The sequence below is a fragment of the Tympanuchus pallidicinctus genome, unplaced genomic scaffold (genome assembly GCF_026119805.1).
Source record: "Tympanuchus pallidicinctus isolate F22 unplaced genomic scaffold, pur_lepc_1.0 scaffold22, whole genome shotgun sequence".
Taxonomy (NCBI): domain Eukaryota; kingdom Metazoa; phylum Chordata; class Aves; order Galliformes; family Phasianidae; genus Tympanuchus; species Tympanuchus pallidicinctus.
In genome coordinates, this window is record NW_026294739.1 from 35,771,741 (window position 1) to 35,798,776 (window position 27,036).

A 27,036-nucleotide genomic window follows, 5' to 3' on the forward strand; every position below is an offset into this window, starting at 1 on the left:
GTGTGAAGGGGAAAAAAAAAACAACAGTCTATTTGGATGCAGAACCACATTCAAGCAATTTCTTCCTTCTCACTGTTCCTTGAGTATGTCGATAACCGCTCCTAATATATTTTAGTTTTGCTCTTGCTGCATTTCCTATTGAGAGAGCAGCAGGACTCTGCCTTCTATTTCTGACCTCACAATGCATATGAAGAGGCCATCTGAGACAACTGTGAGAAAATTTCAACACTTATTTCTTTAGTTCATCCAGTACATCTGGCTTCTAAAGCAGTGATTTCAAAATCCAGGGAAATCCTACTGGAGAGAAAACCAATGTTCTTACTTTTCAAGGTAAGGCTCAGCATGCCAGAAGTTCAGCATGGGCTCCGTACCTCATGCTTTCAGTCACAAAAAAAAGCACAAAAGAAAAACCATTTAAAGGAAAGCACAAAGACTTAAGCGTGTACACAGACACACTGTAATCTTCACTTTGCTCCTGCTCAAGCGTGGTCCTACATGCCAGTTTCTGAAAACTACATTCAATTTTCCTGCTACCTTACTTTTGGGCCAGAACCCAGAACAGATCAAGTAGTAGAACAGACTTAAATGCAGTGTACTAGCTTTGCACAAGACACAGCATGTAATTCCTGTATAAACAGCATCATGTTTTGTTAATAGCCTTTTGCAGGACTCTTGGTTAAAACAAGCAGGGCAAAGACAAACAAAACAGCACAGGTACTTAAATTACTCCAAAGGCATACTGATGGTCAATATAATTAGTATTTTAAAAGCAACACAGACATCACAGAACTTTTAAAGCACTAAAAGCGTCTTCTGTTGATGAGAGTTGTGATTTTACGCATTCTTGTTGGAATCTTACTTTTAACTGCTCTTACAATATATCCTGCAGTCTGGATGAACAAGCAAAAGGCTTTTTTTGTTGGTGCACTCTGTGGCCTCCATCTTGGCCATGTACACAGAACTTACTGGTCATCTGTAATATCACCTGCAAGTCTGTTTAGTATCCAGAAGTTACTCATACAATATTCAGTATTATCCATAACACCACTTACTGTTGTCTGTTCTGCATTTACTGTTTATATAAGAACTAGCACATCTGAATACAGGTCAGAAATCTTGGCTCTTGATCACTAGAAACCAACAGATGCATAATGCCATCTTGTGATAGTATTGCAATAGTACACCAGACTCCAACACAGCTTCCACACAGTGGTCATCAGTTGTTCACAGGCCCTTAGGAGTATACAATTACTTCCAAAATATATGATGAAGACCTAAGGAAAGCACGTAAACGTTATACAACAGTCTCTGTATCTGAAAATAGTGAAATGCCTGTTTGTATTTTCACCAAGAAATATCTGGTTTTCAGTGAAGAAGGTATGAGAAGCACATAAGTGCTTTTGTTTTCTAGAACGTGCTAACATGTTATTTAAAGTGACATCAGTTCTTCAAAACCATTACTGCTTTAATAAGCAATTAAAATGAAGTGGAAGATTTTTCATAGAAAATATTAACACAGATCTGTAGTAGCAGCAGTTTTTAATTTACCAAAAACTGGCATCTATTAGCAATAGAACATACATAAAAATGTTTGTTTATACAAATAAAATTAGGTTCTGAATATTCACAAAGTAACATGACAGAGCAACATTCTTACTCATACTGACATTTAGTCTGATCAGTTGTGATAGAAAAACCCTGTGTAATCTTCAGTCAAGCACCATGGCAGATAGTGCATTAAGATCTCTCATGAATGGATGATCAGCTAATATTTTATCAATCTTCTGTCTTTGCTCATAATCAGGAAATATTTTTATCAAGGCTTCTCTTAATCGTACTGTTTCTGAGGCAGATCTTTGTGGTGGAATTGACAGACAAGCCTTCATATTTGTATCCAATGGAAGCCATGCTGCTGAACGATCACCTTGTGCTCGATTTTTAGGCTGTTGACTGCTGCTGGTTGGATTGGGAACGTGCACAAAGAAAGGTGTCTCAGAAGAATATTGCTCTCTGCTCTGTAAAGCTTTTTGTGCTGACAGAAAAGTTCTATGGAATAAAATGAAAATGGATTACAGTGAGATAGAGCGAACACTGCCTCTGTACAGTCACAGACAAGAAAAAAGCCTGAAACTCCTGTACTTCACTGATTGCTCAGTTACTGACTGAAAAAATATGAATCACCTGATGCCAAACTGAAGCGAAACTGTTGGTATAACATTTTTCAGCTTGAATCTGGCATGACTAACAGTATTAAACAACATTACCTAGGACTTGTTCCAATACACCGTGAGCACTATGACCTCTACCTGGCAGAGTATAGCAACAGTCACAGCTCATTTACTGACACACAAATGTCACTGATCTAAGTGGATTAAAAAGTTGTGTTGAACACATACTGATTCAAAATGAAAAAAATTGTAAAATGAAAAAGCCATCGCCTTCTATCTTTAATAGGGCAATTAAGTTTTGCAGCAATTTTAGGATCTGAGTATTCTATCTTAATTATTGATATTTCATTTCAGACTATTTAAGAAGTCGATGCTACTCAAAATTACTATCAATTCAGAGCCAATTTCACTTCACATGACAGCACATAACACAAATATGAACTAGAACTCACATTACAGTTTGTTCTCCTGCTACCAAGGGAAACTGTATTAAAATTACAGAGCTCTATTTTAAGTTACACATTAATCCATTTATAATTGTTAGGCTGGTGAAAAAAGGGAAAAGGAAGCCTAATTCTTGTTTTTAAAAGAACAAATCCATTTTCAAATATTGGCACATAATGCAGAGCAAATTCATCCTTCTGAAATACACACATATTTAAAGAGTACAATCATAACAACATAAGCTTGTTAATATTTAACATTGTAAGTCAAGTACAAATGCCTTTAAATAGCAACACCCCTCCAAAATGGTTTTATTAACAGTACCATAACCATGTGTGAAATGAAATGCCTCCCCCATGACAAAAGATACAAATTCAGTGTTTCTTTTGTGGTAACTATTGCTCAAGTGTTAATAATGAGCAAGTGTATTTTAGATACCACTACTGTAATTGGAAGGACACCAGACTACCACATATCTCAACTACCAGTAGGTTTGTGCAATAATGACATCCAGTTTGCACCACCTTTGTACGAAAACCACCACAGTGAAACCCCAGAGGAAGTTACTTGAAGCATTTATCTTATTTCAGTTGTGAGAGATGTTGATGCAAATGTCACCAGCACTTTCTGAACAGTCTGCAGTAACAGGAAAAAAATACCCATGTTTTTAAGCTACTACGTGCTAGCATTCTTGTCTGATTTTACTGTACCCTTACTATATTGCTCTACAGAAGTGTTCAAGTGAGCCACAAACAGTTCATTTACCATCTGAAATCATAACTGTCTCAAAGAGAAGCGAAAACAGAAATTATACCTAGAACAGCTTTCACTTTGAAGAAAGTCATCTAATCTAGGTCCATTTCTTCCCAAGGGATCATCGGGAACCATAAAAATGTCCCCAGCAAAAGTGTACTGGAGCAACCTGCAAGAGAGTTCTTCCATTATTCTTTACTAGCAATGTATTCTCCCCTTCCCACCCTTTATCTCCATAAAAAAAAAAAAGTGTATATGTCTGGAACAAACACTCCATACAACATCAGAGAGCTCAGCTAGTGAATACCCATTTTAATTGCAGCCAGCAATCACTGTCAAAGTAACTTTAAGGGAGCATATGTACATTGTTCTTATTTGCACTGCAAACCACTGAGGTGGTTGATTTTTTTCTTTCCTTTTACAATCAGCATGTCAGGTGACTGCATTTTTTTTTTTTTTTTTAAATAACAGAGACCAGTGCGGAATTTTCCAGATGATTTCAGAAGATTTTCTGGTTGTTCAAACTCCCCTACTTTGTAAGGATCTCGAAACAAAAAGGGATTAGTGCTTATGTTATCAGAAAGCCACACAACTAGCAAATATTTTTAGATGCTTATGGTTGAAACACAAACGCTTTTATTTTTCTGGAATTATTTTGGGCCGGTGGAAAATCTGCATTCAAGGAAACTCAATCAACGAAAATTTGTCTGTGAAGAGATTTGGTATAGTGGAATTTCCCCAGAAGTAAAACTAACAGCAGATGTTAACACATGATCTTAAAAGAAAAAACAAAAACAGACTATGAATGACGTTAATTATTCTTACTGAAGTACTGTATGAGAACAGAACCTGATTTTCGTAACTCACTTAAAGAGTGAAAATATCCATGTGACTAGACAACAACCCAAGTCAGTTTTCAGTTATTTCAGTGTATGTATACAGAACCCAATCACTGCAGCAAGCATTTGCTCAGAGGATGTTGCAAAGACTGAGGGATTAATAGGAACTTCAGTCAAAACTGAAGAATGCACTTTCCTATTAAGACGACCTGATTTAACTGGAAGAAAAAAAATGAGAGGGGCTCAGAAAAAGAAACTGATTGCTCAAGAGAAACTATGACCCATAGAGAATCCACAAATTGAAACAGGGATACTTGACAGCTAAGTGAACTCATCTAACTCCACAGGATGCTCAACAGTTGTAGGGAAACGGCTGCAGGGATAACATTCATTATTTTGCTTAGCTATGTCTATTTTTTGTTGTACTGCAGTGCAGAGTGAGTGATTCTGAAACATTAACAGTGACACTGTGTCTGCATCAGCCACTGTATTTCCTTCAAGAAATGAACTGACAAAAAAGACTGTGAGAACAGCTTGCTAAGAGTGTACTCTTAACAGAACGTAACACTGAAACTTCAGAAGCAAGCAGCTTGGCTGCCATAGAGGGCTTCTACTTAGAGCAATTGACAGCATTAGAAGATCCGTGAATAACAGGGATATCAGGATACTCAATACACCATTAGAAGGTCACAAATCAAAGGGGTGGAACTAACAGTAACTTGTGCTCCAAGAGAATTGCATCATAAGTTACCTTCACATGGAATTATAATTTAAAACTCTTTTTTAATCAGAGTGCCTGCAACTTTAAGGATAGACATCCTACACAGTTTTACAGAAATCTAAGTAATTACCTTTTCTGAATAATTTCTCTCCAGGCAAATGATTCTGTCACAAATTCTCTGAAGTTATCGTTAGTCACAATAACACCTCCAGTTTTATCAGCAAGATGTAATAAAAATCTGTAACATTCATTTCAAAGACAGTTATAGTAGTCTTCTTTGCTGAAAATTGTTCAAAGACCTAGAAAACTAAATATTCTTACCATCAAAAAATAATTTACTTACAGGAAGAAATTTAAACACTGGAAAATTCCTTGATTTTTGACCCATTATTAACTTTAAAACAAATACAGTTACAGGCAGCATTCATTTATTTACTGCACATAATTTTTATGGGACTTTTCTTCCCCACTGGAAGATAAAAATACCAACATGAAAGCGTAAAAACCTCCAAACAGAATTAATAGATTCCAAAATATTTGTAGAGGTAAGTGGCTTGTTTTTTAAAAAGTACAGTATTTATTATGGATTAAACCAACTTATTCAGATATACTATGTCTGTGTTCAGTACAGTATTATGCACATCACCTAGCTGTTTGCTTTCTCAATACTTGCTAACAAAAACTGTGGCTACCATTTCATTGTTAAATAAGTTATGACACTAATTTAGAAAATTCCATGATATTTACCTATTTGGAAATAAGCTTTTTGCTAGCTGAAATACTGCACAGATATGACTTCAATGACACAATGGTTGGTACTTTTTTTTTTTTTTAAGATAGAAAATGACACATTTCAAAGAAAGTGCAAATATATTAATGCAACACTTCCACAGTAATCTTAAAATTACTGCACCTACATAACTGCCTGTATGTAAAATATTAGTGTGTAAACTACTCCAACTTGACTTCTCCTACATAATACAAAGTGATATTACACATTTTTTCTACATTATTACTAAAGAGACTGGAGTTGTGACATTTTAACAAGGACATGAAGCTACAGAGCACTTCATTTTTATTCTGCATATCAAATTTTGCAGCCAGATACACGACTGTACGATGCAACAAAACAGACATGCCCACAATGCAAAGAACTTAACCATCCCACAGTCAGAAAAAGTACAAATTATTATTAGAATTAAACTGCACTAGCTGACAGCTAGAAATGGCTCATCCAAGCATAATTCAGTAAGCAGGATATAAAAAAAAAAAAAAAAACAACCTTTACTACCATGTTCTTCTGACTGCGTACCAAGACTAGGAAGATTTGGTAAAACCAACAAAAGCACTAGCACACTCCACTCCACCCACCAAAAGCTTAGTACTGTGTTGTCCATTGCAAAGTGATCCCCCCATTCTGAAGCATAATTTTGGTTCTCAAATTAATTTATAAATTTAGCAGCCCAAGCAGTGTTACAAATATACCAGCACAAGTACACAACTGTGTCTATATGCCACAATGACATTAAGAGGAAAAAAAATAAAAGGAACAAAATGGATAAGTAGCTAGTTCACGCTAGTGCTCCTCAGACTTAAAAGATCATTTAGGGATAAATTAACAATCAATAAAGCATAAAAAAACCTTAGTAAAACATTGAGGGTTTTCCCCCTCAAGGCAAGTAATGACATTTGAAACAGATTAACTTCTTAAATTTTGGTTAAAGTTGCCAAGAAAATTATCCAAAATTAATTCAACACAGCAAGCAGTATGTACAAGAACAGAGATTTCATGTTACTGTTACAATATAATATGTGAGTCAGTCTAAAGCTGAACACATTGCACCCTGTCAAGACACACTGAACAACTACATAATAGTACTGATAGCAAAGGACTAAGGACAGCCAGGTGTAAAATGTTTTTAACAACTACGCATATTCCATACCTGTCATCATGAGAAGCAATCCTTGCTCCCAATACCATCCTTGAAGGGGTTAAAGACAATATTCCAACATCTTCCAGCTGTGTTAAAAAATCCTGCTCTGTTAAAAGATGAAACGATTCAGTAAAAACAAAAGCTTTCCTCCAAGCTACGTATGGATTTGACAATTAAAATATATATAAACACACAGAGAGATATATAAATAGCAGAGAAGGTGGGTTATTTTTGTACCTATTAATTTATAGAAGTAGCATACTGATAGCTGAAGAGTTATTAACATATAAGCAGAGGGGGAAAAGACTGAAACCAGAAATTAAAGAGCGAAGAAACAAAAATGCAAAGAAAAGAAAAGGTCTCCATCTACAGCTTATCAGCAAGTCTATACAGACTCTCGGAGTATCTCACAACGTATGCTGAAAACAAATTATCTGTGCTTAGCACAAGTGTTCCTTCCTTTGTGTTATGAAATATTTGTTCTCCATTTTCATAGGAGTACCCAAATAATTATTTACAATTTAAATTAAGAAAACATTAGGAAACTATTTGCCACACCTGTAATGGAAGGATCACGTCTTGTTCTCCACTGTGGAACAAACACAGTAATATTTCTGTGGCCACGTTTCCAAAAGTAGTCAACAGCTATTGCAATTCCTCGACAGGAGAAGAACTTCCTTAAACCATGACTTGAGGGGAGGAGGAATGGGAAGAAAAAGATAAGATTAAATTCAATAGAGCTTTACTACTATTAATACAAACAAAACAGAAGTAGGAAAATATACCTGCAGCCTCAGCAAAATAAAAGCTAGATGGATATCACAAATGAAAAATATTATGAATGAAAAAAAAAAAATGTCTTCAGCACAGGAAAAGAACAGAATTATCGTCTGCAATTTAATGTAGCTCAGTCTTCTTCAGCTTTCATTAGTACAATACCTGGGTAATTAGAAGTACATTTACCTTTAAAAGGAGGCTAACAAAAATTGTTTCAGAAAACTATTGATCATACATAAAACAATCAGCATGCTATGTATCCAAATACAATCCCAGTATAAAACAGTTTAACTAGTTGCCCAAGATTAACTGATAAATACAATGATAACACGAGATGTTAGGGCCTCCTTTTCCTTTTCAACAACCTAAGTTACCATATTCAAACAAAATAATGAAATGTCTTCAAAAACATGCCTTCAAAACACTGTAGTCTAGTGGCAATCCTTTAGAAATTAAGATGCTCATTAGTTGTTTTTTTACAGCTCAGTTAAGTGACTCTCCTTAAAATCAACAATTGCCTACTATGAACGATGCAGAGTTTGACCACCAGAAGTTCTCCTGGATGAACTATGTACCTAGAGACTTTTCTCTTAGTTGCCTGCAAAAGCAAGTCAACTTCTGTTAACTTTGCAACAGAGCTCTCACTGAAATTACCTCTGACTGTGAGGCTTTAAATATTGAGACAGAACAATGATAATTCCCTGCTTTAAAATGGCACACATCAGTCATCAAAGCTTGACAGCTGCCGAGTAAGAAATACTGCAGAATCAATTTTCATTCTGTAAAGTCTCGTTATCAAGAAGGATCTCATCTACCAACTAAGGTATACTTGGTTTTAGATTCCATCAACTATCCTGTTAATTTTTTTTTCCTGATATTAATATTTGGACTTCATAAATCTGAGCTGTTTTAAAAATTAGTGAAAGTTCTACCAAAGCAAGAAAGTTTAATCTTAAAGGGCTTTAGAGCAAATATTTCCAAGAATAACACAATCACCTAGCAATTAAAATCAAAGCCAAAGACCTTCCTTATTCTACATATAGTCAACTTTAAACCATTTACTCATTTTTTTCTTTAAAAATAAATTCTACATTAATTGTTTTTATGATATAGTAAGTCTGAACTGCATTATTATAGTTAGAGTTGTAAACTGGTATAAACGTCATACATAGAATCAGCTACAATCTTGTGAATAGTAACTTAAGGCTGTCATAAATATGAATGCTGTTGTGAAATTGAGAATGAAAACTATCAAAACTGCTATGTATTTGAAATTAAACTGGCTGTCAATTGCACACAATCTTTCATTATTAAACCTTACCCTACCTTATCAGTGTAGCCACTATTAGCATCTGAAAAGCACAGCTCAACACATACTGATCACCAGAAAGCTAGCTACCAAAAATTTTGTACACACTGCAGCAACCTCATCGTCCCAACTTCACTTGGAAGTTTATTGAACGTTTAACAAGGAGATACTTAGTAAGAACAATACTTACGAAATTGCAACGTTGCTTCCATCAATAATGATATGTTTTAAATATGGTTTCCCAGGTTCATTTTTCAACTCCAGTCTGTATGGCTTTTTGAGAGATTCCAGAAATCTTTGGACACCAGTAATTGAAGGATCAATATGACGTCTGTATGCTCTGTCCGTCTCTCTGTCAGGATTTGTAGAATTTATCTCTGAAGACAATATATGGGCTTGGGTAGGATTTTCAAAGTTTGAATTTTGAGAAGTGTGTTGGTTGGGAGATCTCACTTGATAAGAGCTGCAGTGTCCTAACTGGTCCTCTACAACAGGATGACTATTCTGCACAGGTGAGGACCGTGCAGATTTTTGCTGAACTGCATTTTTACTCTTAGCTGAGGTACGCCACACATCTGAGCTCCCTCTGGCTACAAAATCAACATCTTTGGGAGCTCCAGCCTGCGTAGGACTGAGAGGTACAGAACCATCAGTTTCTGTATCACTTGATGTTGAGTTATGATTCTTAGCAGGACAATAGTTATCTCTTTGTTTATAGCATATAGCTGAACTTTTACCAGGAGAGACAGGTTTGCGTACAGATACATGCATTTTATCTTCCGCATCAATTTGAGTACTTGAGATATCTCTGATTTTGTGACGTTCTGTTCTCATCTCATTTGAAGTATGACTGGTTTTAAGGGGATTTTTCTTGCAAGAAATGTCCTCATCTTCTAGGATATGTGAACTATTTGCATTACTTCCTGAACAAAGATTTGTAGTTCTAGGCGTTTTAGATGACCATTCTTTTTCTTTTTGAAGTTTCAAGTTTTCTTTTTCAATTTCTTCTAGCAATGTTAAGGGTTCCACAGACTGTCCTAGAACACCAATAACTTTTTCCACAATACTTTGTGAATATCCCATTGTTCTAAAAAAGTTTACAAGAATCTTATATTCTATTTCCTCACTGATATCATCACCTTCTTTTATACAGTAACTGGGATCATCTAATTCACCACAGCTACCTGAAATCAGATCGATAACATCATCCCTCTTGGAAGGATCACTGTGTAAGACAGAATTCACTTCCTGGTCATTTTCCAAAGAGAACTGCTTTTTAGGGAGACTTTCCTCAGCATCAGAAAATCTTCTTTTACAAGATTGCCTTTCTTTAGATGCCATTGCCTCTAATGGAGGCACAACATTTATGGGAACAAAACTTGTTTCGGGAGCATCAGAAAACACATTGTCCATTTGCTTTGTAAGCTCAGTTACAGGAGTCCCAGCATTGTTTCTCTCTTCCTCATCTCCTGTTTTTCCATCTCTGCTTGTAACAATTACTTCGGAGGTTTTGTCCTGTAAGAGCTCTGCTGGGCTTCCAGACCGCGTAAGATCTATAATAGCACCCCCTGACTCACAACATTCAGTTTGCGTAAGAGTTAGGAGCTCTCTTTTTAGCGAGCTAGGCAAAATCAGTAAATCCATTGTATATTTATCTGCATGTGCCTCCACAAATTGCCTAAATTGCTTTTTAATATCTGATTCATATTCGCTTGACAAGCTTTCATTATTCTCAAAAAGCTTCACAAACTGCTGAACTTGACTTTGAGCCATAACAACTGCTTCTGCACCCCCTTTAATACTAAGCAATCCTATTTCCAGCACGGTTATGTCAGCACAGGTATCCTGAATAAGACTGTTGAGAAACATGTTCTGTGCACCAACAAAAATACAGTGCATGTCCTTTGGGTAGTATTCTTTTTCTTCTAGTTCAGGTTCACACAGACCCTTAATATACTCCTAGAAGGAGAAAAAGACAGAGGAGTGAATCTTGTGAAAAGCTGACATTTAAAATTAGTCAGTAATGGACCAATACATTAGAGTTACAGAACTGCAGGGGCTGGAAGGTACCTCTAGAGATCATCTAGTCCAACCCCCTGCCAAAGCAGGCTCCCTACAGAAGGTTGCAAAGGTAGGCATCCAGGCAGGTCTTGGACATCTCATGTGTAGACTCTACAAGCTCTCTGTGCAGCCTATTCCAGTGCTCCATCACCCTTACCATGAAGTTCTTACACACATTTGTATGGAACTTCCTATGCTTCAGTTTGTGTCAGTTTCTCTTTGTCTTATTGTCACACACTGCTGAAAATGGTCTGGCCTCAGCCCTTTGCCTCCCACACCTTGATATTTAGACACTGACCTCAGTCTTCTTTTCTCAAGGCTGAACAGACCCAAGTTGCTCACCCTTGCCTCATGAGGGGTGGTCCAGGCCCTTTATCATCTCTGTTGTCCTCTGCTGGGCTCCTTCCAGGAGACCCATCTTTTTTGTACCTGGCAGCCCAGAACTGGAGGACACAGTACTCCAGGTGAGGCCTCACCAAGGCAGAACAAAGGGGGGGGATGATCACCTCCCTTTTAATGCTCCCCAGAACACCATTGGCCTTCTTGGCCACTAGGGCACACTGCTGGCTCATGGCCAATCTGTTGTCCATCAGGACCCCCACGTCCTTCACTGCAGAGCTCCTCTCCAGTGGGTCATCCCCCAGTCTGTACTGGTGGTTAACAGGTGGCTATTCTCCCCTAGGCGCAAGTTTCTACACTTGCTCTTCTTAAACCTCACCTGGTTCCCTCTCTGCCCAACTCTCCAGCCTGTCCAAGCAAAATAAAAATAAGCCAGGTTTGCACAATAAGTTTGAGAAAGTAAACTATGTAACAAATACAAAACACATATCTGAAGTGATTTTTAAATAGATTTCATAGAAAGCTAACCTTTTAATGATATCCTATTCTTTATAACTAAATTCACTTGAAACTGATAGTAACTGAGTATTTGGAACCACAGCTTAAATACATCATGTATTTACTTATCACAGAAAAAAAAATTAATGTTCTTGATTCTCAGAACTCTTAATATCTGGAAGCACTCAGCCTCAAACAAGTAAAGGCATTGCCATTATTATCTTTAATTTAAGAAAGGCTGAGTAGTTAAAACTATGATATTTGGACCAAACTCAACCTTTACTTTCAGTATTTACAGAGTAACTCATTCCTTTGGGTATCAGAATGGTATCTAGCTACTCAATTAAAAATACTGCTAAAATTAAAAGAGTTTTCAATTATTGCTTCTTTATTTTACTAGGCTTGATCTTCTCCACACAGTCTTTAGTTTTAGCATTCACTTTTAACAAGACAAAGATTTATCTTGTTACACCCATTCTTTGGTCAGAGAACACACACTTCATCAGAAGCACCTTGCACTAGAGTGAATTCATAACAGAGGACTTGCAAAGACCGTTTCTGAAGAACTCCCAAAGAGTAACAGCAGAAGTGTTTATACTTGTATCTATTGTATGTTCTTTGTCCTATATTTATTACTGAGGCATAACTCAGTAACATATTACTGAGGCAACATAACTAGTAGCATCCATTAATAGCTAACCTAAGAAAAATCAGGAAAAAAACAAGACAAAAGCAAAAACAATGCCTGGACTGCAACAGATTTCATTAATCTAAAACAACATTCACATTTTTCAGCTAGAAATGAAAAAACCTATCTACTACCAAAAAGAAAAACCACATCCAAATTCTTAACAGCAAGGCAGCTTTTGACGAGGGTTCGATATTTTGATGAGGGCTCATTACAAGGCTTTCTGAAAAAGTAGATAATATTGACAAAATACTGAGAAAATTCCTCAAATCTCCAGTTCTGTGTTAAACATGGACAGAATTGCTAGAAATCCAGGATTTATTGTTTTTGTCAGTTTTTTTTTTTATAGATTAAAAAAGGATTGTGATTTTCACCATCCAGAAATTATGTAAATAAATTCGCTGTAATACTGTATTCTAAACATGCCAGAGTTCAGAAGCTGCCAAAGCACAACCTATTTTTCTGTCAGTCAGCATTATTTTTCTTAAGTCCACTGTACTTCAAACTCTACAATGTAGCAAAACCACTTTCTAAGCTGCAGTCATGATACTTCCAGATTCTGGAGTACATCAAATTTTAATGTCTTTCCTTAGTCTTAGAAATTGAAATTCTCTTTTAAATGAAACTGAAAGCCATTACAATACAATGAAGAATGCAAGGACACTTTTTATCATCTCTGAGTCATACTGGTGTAAGCATCAAGGCAGGGTGCTTCAAGAGCTTCCAGTACAAATTGCTTCGGCAGCAAAGTCAACAGAAAAATGTTTGTGCCTTAGTCATCACATGACTGCTGTTGCTAAAAACAATAGGGTTAAAAAACTTACATCAAGATCTGAGAATGAAACAGCACTGAAGAATGAATATTGCAAACATTGATGAATTAAAACACAAATTGCTGTAATAGAATATTTTAAAAGAACAGAAAGGTGTGTGATAATGAATACTTTCTAGTCAACAAGCCATCCAGATAAGGTCTAAAGAAGGCTTTAAATGTAAAGGAAGAATCTCCTACACCCTTTCAAGTATGTGGAGTAAGAAGCATGCTGTAAGGAAAAAAGCAATCACAAAATTGAAAATTGTTTTCCAGCCTTTTTTCTGGAAGAAAAAAACAAAAAGGAAGTTGTACTGCAGCTGCCCAGAGAGGAGAAATATCCTTCATGTCACCTGTAACAGCTTCTAGAATCTCTGAGCCCAACAGTAGAATCAAACTGATTGAGATCCAGAGTCAATTCAGCAACCTTAACTTTCACAATGTTTTCCCTAGAACTAATGCATAACACAGGGAAAGGAATCAAGACCTTCAAAGCAGAATGTTTAGACGCTGAATTAAGTCATAAAATCCACTGTGCACGTGTGTGTCAAAGACACAAAAAGCCCAGATATCAGGACTTTGGGCTTTAGAGCTTCCCGCAGCCTACTGGCACTCACACTGCTGCACTCAGCACACAAAACGAGCACCAGCAGCACATAGCTCCTGCTGACACCCCGTGTGCCAGATGAACAGGGGTTGTAACCGATTCTACACAAGCACCTCACAGCAGCCAGCGCCATCACCAATGGCACAAGCAGCACCGAGAGCTTTCTTCTTGTTGAAAGAAAAAAAGAAAGCTCCAGCAAACCAACAGGTGAAGAAGCTCGGAGCTGCCAACTTTCTTCCTGCAGGAAGTGAAGAGCTCGGCCGAGCCGTCACTCAGAGCCCTGCCAACAAGCCACGGAATCAGCGAAGTGCGTAAACCGCAAAACCTGGCAACACCCAACCGAACCCTGCGGCTTCTGGAACCGGAGAAGGAAAAAAAAATTAGAGAGAGCCGCATTCTAATCGCTCTGCGCACCGTCAGGTGCCGGAGGTCGCACTCGAGGACTTTGCGCCGCGTCGCCGGCAGCGCTGCCTTTCGCTCTCGCAGCCCAGTCACTTCCGACACGGATGCTGGGAGGTCCCGGCACGTTCTCACCCCCACCCGCAGCTCCCTGAGTCACCCCCGCCCGGCCGGGCGGAGGGGCTTCAGTCGCGCTCTCCTCCCCCCGCCCCGTACCTTGGCGCTCCGCACGGCCTTCCCGCCGCCCGCCAGCTGCACCCAGATCCTAGCGGCGGGTGGCGGCTGTCCCGGCGGCGGGAGGGCGGGCCGCCAGTCCCCCTGCGCCTCCAGGACGGCCAGCCGCACCTCGAACAGGCCCTGGATGCGGCCCCGGCTGCCCTCCAGGAAGCGGCGTTTCTCGGCCGGGACGGTAAATTCGTCCAGGTCCGGCCCGGAGCCGCGGGCCGCCCAGGGAGCCGCCATCAGCGCCAGCCGCGCCGGGCCGCGCTCCGGCCTCCCATCCCGCCGGGCTGCAGGACAACAACACGGGGAATCCCCGGTCTCCCTTCGCTCCCTACATGCGTCATCAGCCCGCGACAGCGGCGCCACCGCCTCTCCAGGAAGTGGGCGGCACCCCCTGCACGCCCGGGCGCCATCTTTGCTGAAGGCAGAGGCGGCGGCTCTTCTCGTTTTATCAGGCATCGCCCCGCCTTTACCACGTGGTGGGCGGTTTGTTGCAGAACTCGGAGCCCAGCCGGGGTATAGCGAGGCAGTTTTGTTTTGTTTTTTTTTTTAATACACCGTTCAGCTCTCGCTATGGACGGGATGGTGCTGCCGTGTGCTGCAAGGGGGCTCCTTAGTGCCGCGCGCCGCCACCACAGAGCCGACAGCATGGAGCGGGCGGCGTCCGCCACGGGCGGCCCCGAGGGAGGGCGCGGGAGGGGCTCCCTCAAGCGAGGGAATTTCGTTCCTCTGTGCGCTTTTGCAGCCTGGAAGCTTTGCGTGAGCCCTCCTTAGTGGTTTCGGCAGTGTTCCGGTGTCACGTGGTGGATTTCGTTCAGAAAAAAAAAAAAAAAACCGAAAAACAAAAAACCAACCATTAAAAACAGAAGTAAGTTTTATCCCTTGCGGTCGTAAAGGGAGAAATGTCCCACCAGTTAGAGTAGCTTACACCAGTAGAGCACCAGGTTCTTGAATAGCTGCAATTGTCAGTACGAAGCAACTGCTGTACAGAAGAGTAAATATTTTGAGTCTTTCTCATTTCCTAACCTGAACATAACTGACATCCCCCAAGTTCTCACTACTTGATCCCCCATGGATTACATCCATCTCTCTGGTGTTGCTGTGGTGTTGGTTTTTCAAAGCTGTTCATTAAACGCATCCTCCAGAGGGAGGATGAATATCTTCTGCATCTAAATGTTCCTATTTTGTGCCGTTAATAGACAACGTTACAGTGGGAGAGTGTAAATACAGGGTATCATTTTGATAAAGACGCTTGTTTATCTATTTAGAAACTTCTTAACTATATGGCAGACTGCAATCAGCTGCATCTGAAGGTCACACCAAATACGCACAGCTGTAAGCTTTTTGTTCTCTGAGTTTACAGCGTTATATCTTTGAGTGCAATGTAATTGTTGCTGTGGTTAAACGGGGTGACTTACACCTGTGCTCTGAACAGGATATGGTTCTAATGTTCGATGTTGTATTTAAGAAAAGTGATCGATTTTCCCAAAGATATTTTTTATTTTTCTAAAAATAATCCCCTTATTTGTAGTTTAAACTTATTTGTTTTCCCATGAGTTATATTATGTTCTAACAGGCACACCGGGTAGCTGGACAATTTCTGGAGGTGGTTGGTGCCATCGGCTGTTATAAAGTGGTCACTGCAGTCATTGCTGCATTATAGTCTCTGTTAGCTATAAATGCAATTGTAAACAAGAAAATTTACAATTTATAAACAAGAAAAAACGTGAAAATGAAATGATAAGCAACTTTAAGGTACAAAATATAATTAAAAAGCTGAAATAAGATGCTTTTGTTTCTTTCACGTGTGTCAAAACTACTTTTTTGAAATGCCCCAGGATAGCTGAAAATGTACCAGTTTCTTAATAAAGTGGATAATGCTTGGTGCTCTTTATATAGATGGTGTATTTTGCTACATATATGTTGTAAAATTTGCTCTTACTGCAGAATTTATTGTAATCTGTATAATTCTCTATAATCTGTATTCAGTGGTAATTTTTAGCGTTACAGTGGTATGAAAGGTCTCTCAGAGAGGTCATTGCAAGTGAGTAAGTAACGTTCCATAAGACTGTGCTCCAACGTGCTAAGTTTATGCAGAATGTGATATTTTAACATTCACGATAAACTAGAACCATTTGTAAGGGGAAAAGATCAGTGCTGTAGAAAAGGTTTACTTATGTTTACAAGCATGATTCAGTTGTTAAAACTAGTTGGAACTGCCTCCATGCTTTGTTGTGAATGAGGACTAGAAAAATATTTAGATTATTTGTTTCCAATTTGAAACTGCAGACCTACCGTAATGCTCCCCATTCTTTGAAAAAGTTGCAAGCCTCTTGTTCCAGGTGTATATTCAGGTGTGTTAAAACCAGATTTTGGCTAGGCTGAGCACACCAGAAATTCTCTTACATTTTATAACAGATTGATAAAGAGGACTTGTCAAGGTTGAAAGACTATGGGCTGTTGTTCACAGTAGAATATCCAGAGTGATAGGTCCTGTTTAGTTGCTGGGGTTTCCTGATGCTTTGGTCACATCTTGTAACCTTACTTTAGGGAAGGGCAAATGTAGTGCTTAACTGGTAACAGTGAGGGAATTGTTCACTGAATGCCTGCGCTTGTATTTTCCTTTGTAACACCAGTGGGATATTATACAAATTGTCCTGACTGTAAGTAAGCTAATTGTTGCCAAGTTTTTCATTAATTGTATTAACGTTAGAGAAATACTCTAAATATGTTTTAAAGTACATTGAGCAACATCTTGCTTTTCAGGAAATATTCTGCAATTAATAAGTGGTTGCATAAATGATTTTGTGAAGCTGGGCCTTCCTGAAATGTTTGGCGTGAGTGCTGTACTTGAAATAGAGCTGTTCCATTTCAGGCAACAGAAACTGAATCTTAAAATACTTTCAGATCCATGAGTTATGCAGTCAATGATGGTACACTCCACAGATTCTGCTGTGATCTTTGCCACTAATATTATGGCCTTTGCTGGTATTATTCTCATGCATGAGTTTTAATATATGGCTATTACTTGTAGGCTGGAGTCCTAAAGTACTGGGATGTATAAGACATCCTGCTTTAATTTGAATAGCAGAAATTTGTAATCATAATGTAAATACTGCAGTAGCAAATTTTTTTAAAATGCAGCGTCTCAATTCTATGCATCTCAACCAAGGTCTCATTAGGAGATTTTGCTATATGCTTTAATTAATGGGTATTATTTTTTGTTTCTTCTTCTTCTAGGTTAAATTTCTAGACCTTATTGCTATCTCTGATTAAGTAGCGGAAAATCTGTGTGATTGCTGGACAGCTGTGATTCAGAAAGCTTCCTTTTTGTAGTGCTGACTGCAGCGTAGAGTTCTTAATGAACCCTTTTGTTTTATTTCTTTGGTTTCCAGAGGAAAACTGTTTGAGAATAACCCAAGGTATAGATTTCGCAACTGTCAGTTTCTATTACTGATTTTGTACCTGCCCCTTAATTTTAAATTAATTACCTTTCTTTGTTCCAAACTCTTTTTAAAATTATAAACATTTGAATCTTTCAGAAAGGAAGAAAAAGAAAAGTATTGCAATTACACATGCATTGATTGCTGAATGTTGGTAATAATTCTCTTCTTGTGCAATGGAGTTTGCATTTGCTTTTTGAAGCTTTTTGAGTGTGTTAGCTTGGGTTTCTTAATTAGTTGCGAAGAGCTGCAGGTGTATTGGCAAAGGCCATCATTTAGCCTGGGAAATGTTCCAGAAAACAATGTAGGTTTTTTTTGTTGTTGTTGTTTTTTGTTTTTTTAATGTAAATATTTAGCTGTGTTATTATGACTTAATTTTAACATTCCACACTGTGTGTTTGCTGTATTGAAATATGATAGTTTCACTTAAATGACTTGCAAAACAAGTGATAATATAAGAGTATAATCTTTATTGCGAGAGGGTGGTGAGCACTATTGAATTACTTGTGGAAAGAACGAGGGGAATTTGAATGAGTATCACCATCACACAGCTGTCTGAGGAATCACAGCTCGGCTTCAGCTGATACGCTGCGAGTGTGCCTTGCTCAATTGCCACTCTGAGGTGAAAAATAGGTAACGAGCAAAGATTGTGCAGTGGCAAAAATGAAAGCATTAGTCTTGCTCTTTACAGCAATTTTCTTAGTTCATCAAAAGCTATACTTAGGATTCTGAGCATCACTATGGCTTTATTTTACTATTTACTTTTGCAGCCCAGGAGACTTTTTTCTTGGTTTTTACAAAATAAATAAGTAAATAAAAGTTTCATTAGTGAACATCTTGCTCCTGGTGTAACTACAGAAATGTAAACCCTCTTTTAAGATAGGACCTCACAGGTGATTTCTGGGATGTTTACACTGGCATAAAAATAAGTGCTTGTCTGGCCATGGTATGGTATAACATTCCAGTGAATTAAGTTATTTCTCCTGGTCGGATACGTGCATGGGCACTGATTACTTCAGCAGTGTTTTCCAGAAACTGATCTTAATTTCTAATTTTATTTGAATGTAGAGACTGTAGTAGGGAATGGCGATATTTAGCTTAAATTTTCTTGTACAAAAACAAGAACAAGATTTATTTTCTTCAGTTAAAGAAGAATATTTTTCCCCATAGAATCTACTGTGCTTTTTTAGCTTTAATGTATAGATAGATGGCAGGACCAAACTTTTTCTCTATATGACGACTTCTTGGATACAGATAAGATTTTGCTGATACATCTACATTGTAACTGACAGTTGTCTTTTGAAAGATCCTTATGGAAACAATGCAGTCAAGAATCAGGTTTGCAGACTTTCTGTGGGAATACTGTCTAATGTAATTGTATGAATGTAAGTGGGATTAATCGCTAGCTGTTGTAAAATAGAATATTGTCCCGAATTTCAGTTAAATTTGACTGATCGGACATGCTAAGCTTGCACGATAGTGGCATAATTATCAAACTGACCTGTTGTTCCTTACATAAAAGCAGTGATGCATTTACATTTGCTTCCAGCGTGTTTTATTGTATGTCTCAGAGCAAAGATAGTTTAATTAAATATCAGTGAAAAGCGTTTTCTAGACACAGAAAAAATTTGAAATTGCTTTAAGTCTCTAACGTTTAGAAAGCATACTTAGAGCAATGGGATGCCTCCTTCTACGTGCTTGCTTTCACAGTGATGGAAAATTAAAAAAAAAAAAACATTTGCATGAAGGCATGATTCCATTTCAGTTTGTTCCACCAGAAGTTATAAAAGACAGCTCTAAGTTTTGTATTCTGATAAGAACTTCTGGATCAAAATCTAGGAGAAGGAACTTGGAGGTTACATTATATGACAGATGAAATTTTTGAAACTTTTGTCAATCACATTATGGACCTCTTCATACTGGTGTCCTGCCAGTCCCCTACCACCTCTATTATATCCTCAAACAATACCCTTTTCATAAGTATAGGAGCACAAGAAGTCAGGACTATCTTTGACTGTATTTGAGCTGTATTTGAGTACTGTCAAATGCAATTTTGTCATGGAAAGAAACATAATTAATAGAATTCCCTGCCTGGTCAGTTACTACTACTAACTAGTTTTAAACCACCTCCAATGACTTAGAACACTTTGTGTTTATTTAAACCTATGCCTACTTCTGTGCCCAGTTAACCTGTAGCAATTTATATTAGATGAGGATTGGAAAGTGATTAATGCTTACTGATTTAGATGGTGTTTATTTTTCTACTTTTGAACTGTAGCCTTTTCACTCTGCAAGCCTTGTACATATATAGGTAACAGTGATTTTAAATTTTGTCTCAATTCTCAATTCTGAACAATACTAAAGACCAGATTATTGAAGGCTATAATGTAGCTAATGTCTAATTTCCAAGTAGAGAAGTTATGTCCAAATATCTGTAAGAGGTTGAGGATTACAGCAGTGTGATTTGGGAGTTAACTGTATTGACATAATTGGGTCTATTGTGGCTTACAAGCAGAATGCAAAAAAGAGAACTGTTAATAGCTCTTTAGTATTGGAACTCCTACCCTGAAAAGCATGTCAAACAGTAACCCTGTTGCTTTCCCTGCCCACCAAGAAGCTCATTACAATAGTTGCTGTGATACCAGAACCGTACAACTGAGTTGGGAATTGAACGGTGGTCTTCCACACCTCAAAGCTCTGTGTGATCTATGTTAGTTGTTAATTAATTGTGTCAATTTGCTAGATGACAGCAAAATCAATCCTATCAGCTTTACTATTTTAGAAACATCATTACTATTTAAAGTTATTTCTTGGAATTCGATGTATTCAGAATTACATCAAGAAAAATACAAGCACAAATAGTGAAAATCTTCATGGTTTCTTTACCCAAATGTGTAGTTTCAGAGAAACGTACGTTTTATATTCACTTTGTTTCCAAGTTTCCTCTACCACACAAAGCCCTTCATATATTTTAATTAAAAGCCAGAGAAGAAATAAATTGTCCTTGGCATATGTCATGCTAATAAGCACTGGTTAGTTTGAAAATACATGTTCACTGGTTTTACATGATAATTTCCCTTTGAACCAAAAGGCCCTGCTTATACAGAAACATTTTCTGAAAGCAGTAGGGGGCATCATTTCACTTTTGTAATTCTTCAGAGACATTATCCCAGTGCATAATGTGTGCAAACTGAATTTTCTGTTTTGTTTATGGCATTAATCCTAGGGTTAAGGTTGGCCTGTGGTGAGCAATAATAAGTTTAGCCTTTGACTTCATACAGTAAGATGTAATTTATCATTTCTAGACTCTTTTGTAAATGCCATTACCCTCGCTTCTCTTTAAAATAGAGACAAGTAGTACTTGATTTCACTTAATATCGGTGATCTCTTGATGCAAAACCGTAATTTATTTATTGTCTGAGCCCAGTTCTTATCCTATGAATAGGTCTTTTAATCAGAACAATTTACTTGCTATTAAATTTGTTTTAGTCAATTTTTGTAACTTATAAAATGTTTGTCTTCACATATAATTCAAACAAGTAAAATAGAATGTCTCAATAGACCCAAACTGTAAGAAATATGGAAACAGAGCAAGCAAGCAAAATGTTCACATCTATATATCTATTTGTTGCGCTATTATGATCAGGAAAGCTTTTTAAAATTAAAGAGAAAGACTATTTAAGAATTAGCAGCAGGTGTGCAGACAGTTTTTTGTGGCCATTATTGTTCACTCATCAGGTATGTGACTCGGTTATAAAAATTCCCCATTTTTGTGTTAGTGAGTTTTCTTTTAACTTTATTTTAAAGAACTGTTTTTTTAGTTTGCATTATATATTTATGTTATTTTGTTTTGTAACTGAGGAATAAATTTATAGTAGGTTCATTAGTTAGCATGATTTTCAAGGAAGAAAAAGCGTATACTTTTAAATTGCGTGCGTTGCGAGTGTATAATCTTTTTATATTGTAAGAAAGTGCTGATTCCTCCAAGATATTTGGACAGGGTGTAGAATGTCAAACATATGCTGATTTCTTGCAAGACATTTTGGTTTCAGGGAAGAATCCTTTAGGCGGACTCATTCAGGATTGTGCCCCTTAGTAGGACCAGAATTTTGAAACTTTCTTTCCATCATATCAGACCTGTTATGTTTTGATAATGAGGCCTGTCTTTATCATAGAAACCATCTCATTAAATCTTGCCATTATTTATGAAGTACAAATACGAGTTAAATGGTAAAATAATTTGAATAAAAATCAAAGTTATATGTACTCTTCTGGAAGAGTACTAATGCTTGGAAAGGCTCAAGATATATGTTTTTCAATCTTCATTTAATCTTCCAGGAGGGAAAAAATGAGCTGTAAGAACTCTAACTACTTTTAACCCATTCACATGAAAGCTAATATAGAAAATGGGTGCAGTTATGTAATTTGCATGGTAACACAACCCACGATCATTACATTTGGTCTTCAAGAACTACTTGATAGTAGTTTCAGTCTCATTTTAGAATAATGGTTTAGCAGCTAAAGAAGCTGGCAATATCCATACTATATGCTGACATTTGAATCTTCACTAGCTCACTTAATAAAATTTATCTTTTGGCTAAACTTGCTCACAACAATGAAAAAATGATTAGTTGATTAGCGTAGTTGTATGTAAGAGATTTTTAGAGTATCTAGAATATATAGAACACATAGAATCCAACAGTACCAGTTGACTCTTATAGCATACAGTAGAAAATGATGAATTGTTGGAGTAATAGATTCCTCAAAATTGTGGAAGGATAACTGAAAATTTCCCTGAAGCTGGTTTTTCATAGATATTCTTTGTAACTTCCCTTAATTTTTAATTATTTTAGATAATGAGAATGTAACAGGAAGAGTTAAAGGTACCATCTTTTATGGTCTCACACACTACAGCTATACTGAGTTAAATGTGCTGAAGTACGTGTTAAGGAGGAAGAAATTATTCTAGAGATACTGAAGGGAAAAAAAAGAAGGGATTTATTTTCTTGAAATGTCACACCCCCTGTTCAGAAAGATTAACTGCTTTTTGATAGGCTAGCCTGCTGCATTTGAGCACAGAAGAGCTGTGTGAAAAATGAAGGGTGTGCTGGTTTTTGGTGAACTAAGAAAATGTATTGTGCTAAACTATTATTCACACTGTAATATGTTATATGAAAATAAATATGTTTTTAATAGATACCAAATCCCAAGAAAGGCAATCTTTCTCATGGTGTTGGAGCACCAGGGTATGCTAACTTACACTGGAATAAAACAAGAATTCTTCAGCTAATGATAATGAAGTGTTACTTTGCATACTGATTGTTGGAGTAGCTGTAAAAATTGCAATTTGGAAATGAATTTCTCCTGTATGCTAAGAATTTCTAGATAGATGCCAAATGTGTGCATTTGATTCATTAACATACAGTAAATAGATGATGTGTTTTTGTTCAGTAGCTATTTTCTCCACTATTATGGGTACCTGGTAGTGTTAGCAGAATTGTTGCATTTGGAAATACCGGAGTATTGGTATAGTGGAAATGCAAAGTCGTGACCTGAAGCAGTGATTGAGCACCTGGTGGGAAGGCAGGGCCAACCCAGGGGAGCTCAGGTGCATGCAATGTACCTGAGTGATTGGGAGGGGTGGAGCCAGGGTGTGCCCCTTCTCAGACCTCATTTAAGGGTTGGCAGTGGAGGTGAGGGGATCTTGCTGGCATTCCTGCGGCCTTCTGAATGTAAGCAGTTTCCTTCCTTTGTTTCTGTGTCCCTGACTGTTGTGTTTGAGCATAACCTCAGTTGTTGTAGCCTAGGACTTTGCTGCCCTATTGTTGTTGCTGTTTTTGAGTGTGTTACTGTTGGTAACTGATAACTGAAATAAATTGTATTGATAATTGAAAAGAGAATAAAATGCAAAGATAACAGATATTATGTGGGTATGTTAGTCTGATAAGGGCAGTGGTATTCATGAGGTTTATACAGCAAAGTGGTGTGATTCCTACTATTCTCAGGATAGTCAAAAGGTTGTTTTTTTTTTGTTTTTTTTTTTTTTATTGTAGTTATTGGTATTTAATGTGCAGTTATGGCTATAAATAAAATGGCAGAGTACTGGGACAAGACATAATATTTCTTCTGGAATGTTTGTACTGGCTAGATGCTACTGCTGAAGAAATGCTGCCTTGACTGCAAGGGCCAAGAGTAATACAGGTATGCTGTGTCATTCCTCTACTCAGAAGGAACTGACCCTGTGAAGCTCACAGAAATGCTGCTGAAGTAACTGCTCCTTCCTTTGCTGTCATGTTTTTTTCCCAGGTTGCTTGGGGAGGTTATATTCATAGTAGGAGGGATTGGAATGGAAAGAATGGAAAGAGAAGTGCTAATGTGAACGTGTTGGTTCTGTATGTATGTTGCCGTGTACGGACTTTAATCCCTCGTGTTATGTCGATTGCAACAAATGGCAGATGCTATCAAAATACTATTCTGAAGCCTTTTTCTTAATTCAAATGTTTCTTCTTTGAGATAACTCACTGTTCTTTCAGCTTTTTCTGCGTGACATGTGCTATCTGCTGTAGATAAAGTGTGTATGTACATGGGGACCGTCAAATACTAGTCTTTTGAAGGCTGAAATCCAGTGAAATATGCATCTGATTCCTGATGTGCAAATGTACATCTTCATTTTTCTCATGTATTTCTCTGTGCCCTTTGTTGTAGAAACTGTAATTAGAAAATACTTGTAAGTAAACTTGTTAGCTGTAGGGAAAAAGTAAAAGCTTCCTTACTTGTCAGAGGCAGCATACATGAAGGTCTTCCATGACTCTTCTTTGTGAATAAATGGGAATGCCCTCTTTCCACTGTGTGGATGGTAAAAAAAAGTCACATCTCAGTGGCACTGAACGTGGATTAGGATCTTCTTTCTCCTTCCCTTTCTGTTGAGTTTCTATTTAGCTATAGCAGGCTTTTTTAGGTCAGCAGGATGGTTAGCCTTTAAAAATAGCAAGTGAAAATTTGGAGAATAGGAAAGTTATGGCTCATGTGGAGAAGAGAAGCACTTCGGTGGATAAGGATGAATAAAAATCTTGCAGCAATCTTCTCTTGACCCATTACTTTTAATCATTCTGGAGCATTTCTGCAGTGGACACTTGCTCTAACTGCAGCTAAGTTATTGGTGCACCTGAGTTGATGCAGCTTCTGGTACAGATAAGTTGTTATTTGCAGGATAATAATGCTTCAAACAGGGATAAATGCTCCTGGTGCAGTTAAAGAATTTGCTTATCTGCACCATATGTGTGCTAGTGCTCCTGGCTGTTAGTGGCTTTTCAGTGGGGCATGTTCCCTTTTAGAAACAGAAACTTGAAAGCTGAAGAAATTAAGTGGGAAATTATAAATGAGTGAAAATTACCTCTCACGCGAATACAAATGAAAAGCAAAGCACTGTTTTTAAATTTTCTTCTATGAGAGAGGCTGTACTAACTATGGTAATTTTTTAATCTTCTCTAAAATCTATGCTGCTTTGGCCAGTGGTCAGGAGAGGAATTGCATTCTGACAGTTTTGCCTTTTTATAATCCTATCAAATACTCATAACTACCCAATTAAGGCAGTTTCTCTTCCACTAACATGCTTTTTCCTTGTATTTTCTGTCAAAATTTCTTTTTCTTCTGAGCTTAAATACTTGAATTACTGTTTCAAAAGGACAGATGAACATTTTTAGATATGCTGAGATTGCTTCATGTGTTTTTTTTTTTTTTTCTGATGGGCTGTTATGACTTAAGGGCTCTACAGATCCAAATGCAGTGGCGTCTGAATGAAGTTTCCTTGCGTGTGGAGTCTGGCTGCAGATTTCAATGTGTTGTCTTTTCTCTCTATTCTTTTTGTAATACAGAAATTTCTGGGAATATTCAAGCAGTGCAGTACTCTTCATTTTCAGTTGTCAAGGTAGCTGACAGCTTATTGTTGTATTATGAATAAATTATGCCAGGGTTCACACTTAAAACAAAAGAACAAATGCTTCCTTTTTTTCTTCAAATTTGACAGCTTAAGTTTATATTAAGCATAGCACCACCTGGATGCACACTGCATGAAAATATAGGCTATTCAGAATGAGTTATTAACCCAAAGCTTTTACAATTTCTCAGATGTCCTGAAGTGATTCTGTAGGCTACTGTGAGGATATGAATACGAACTGGGGGCTTCCAGTAATGTCTAGCAGGCTGCAGTATCAGCAGATGTCATTGTTTGGCCACTGTTTTCAATAAAAAGGTGTTCTTTATTGTTCTTTATATTTCAATATAAAAGTGTTGTGTTCAGATGTCTAACCATATTGCAAGAAAGAAGCACAGTGTTTGTGTGCTTACTTCAGATTACCTTCTCACATCTAAAGTAACTGCATAGCTGGGTTTGTGATTTAAGTGTAGTCTGTATACCTGTAAGCCAGCTAGCTTAGGTTTGCATTTGGTATGCATTTCTTAACAGTGACAGTTCAGATGTCAAAGCTTAATCGTGTCTCAGCGCTGTCTGAAGAGCTTGTGGTTTCCATACATCTCAAGACTCTTTGGAACAGAGAGTTTGCTGAAAACCGAAGGAATGAACTGTAGATATGGTCCTTCACTTAGATATTTGATCAACATTGGTGGTAGGTGACTTGGAAGTACAAATATAGAAGTAGTGTGTGCCAAAATAAAAATTGCAAATTGTCTTTTGTTCTTTAATTTGTATATATTGAATGATTAATTGAAGAGCATTAAGGCATTTTATGTCTTTAAGATGGCTGCCTTTAAATTCGGTGGACTTCAAATCATATTCTTAGTGACATATTAATGATTGTCAGAAGGTGCAGTAGATTTTGATCCTATTCTTTTTTCTATTGTAGCTCTAGAATGCCTGAAGATATGGAACGCTTGCTCCATAAAAAGAAGGGGACAATGATCTGAATAGTTTGAGAAGAACTTTGTTTCGTCCTGCTGCTTTTACTGTAAGTTTTAATGCCAAGTTATTTCTATATTATTATTAAAGGAAAAAGTCAACTGTCAGT

At 37.5% G+C, this 27,036-nt stretch overlaps 1 protein-coding gene and 2 long non-coding RNA genes across 12 annotated transcripts in view; 2 read left to right on the forward strand and 1 right to left on the reverse strand.

The window, feature by feature from the left end:
• LOC128081897 (uncharacterized) overlaps positions 1-8,966 on the forward strand; it is a 62,756-nt gene extending 53,790 nt beyond the window's left edge. For 8 of the 9 annotated variants that reach the window (XR_008207448.1, XR_008207447.1, XR_008207449.1 and 5 more), the window contains 2 exons: positions 3,837-3,901; positions 8,119-8,966. This is a non-coding gene — a long non-coding RNA (uncharacterized LOC128081897). The remainder of the gene's footprint in view (positions 1-3,836; positions 3,902-8,118) is intronic. The other variant, XR_008207444.1, reaches the window with a different exon arrangement.
• On the reverse strand, positions 80-14,998 carry N4BP1 (NEDD4 binding protein 1). Of its 2 annotated transcripts, none has more exons than XM_052685604.1 (7): positions 14,565-14,877; positions 9,136-10,904; positions 7,418-7,548; positions 6,869-6,965; positions 5,056-5,163; positions 3,427-3,534; positions 80-2,046 (listed from the first exon to the last, which is right to left on the reverse strand). In XM_052685604.1, exons 1-7 carry the CDS (start codon positions 14,808-14,810, stop codon positions 1,710-1,712), a joined length of 2,796 nt encoding a protein of 931 aa, XP_052541564.1. In that variant the 5' UTR covers positions 14,811-14,877; the 3' UTR covers positions 80-1,709. The 2 variants fall into 2 exon arrangements, with proteins under 2 accessions (XP_052541564.1, XP_052541565.1); XM_052685605.1 differs by lacking the exon at positions 14,565-14,877 and adding an exon at positions 14,906-14,998 and having other exon boundaries at positions 1,523-2,046.
• Position 14,999: 1 nt separating this feature from the next.
• LOC128081900 (uncharacterized) overlaps positions 15,000-27,036 on the forward strand; it is a 61,272-nt gene continuing 49,235 nt past the window's right edge. The window contains exons 1-2 of the long non-coding RNA XR_008207456.1: positions 15,000-15,438; positions 26,875-26,976. This is a non-coding gene — a long non-coding RNA (uncharacterized LOC128081900). The remainder of the gene's footprint in view (positions 15,439-26,874; positions 26,977-27,036) is intronic.

What these genes read in the sequence shown, in the direction of transcription:
- N4BP1 (XM_052685604.1), bottom strand. Translation starts at nt 14,810, where the DNA reads ATGGCGGCTCCCTGGGCGGCCCGCGGCTCCGGGCCGGACCTGGACGAA. An exon ending in AGGCCGTGCGGAGCGCCAAG is followed by an intron (nt 10,905 to 14,564) that starts GTACGGGGCGGG and finishes TTCTCCTTCTAG; the next exon opens with GAGTATATTAAGGGTCTGTG. An exon ending in GGAAGCAACGTTGCAATTTC is followed by an intron (nt 7,549 to 9,135) that starts GTAAGTATTGTT and finishes CCTCCCCTCAAG; the next exon opens with TCATGGTTTAAGGAAGTTCT.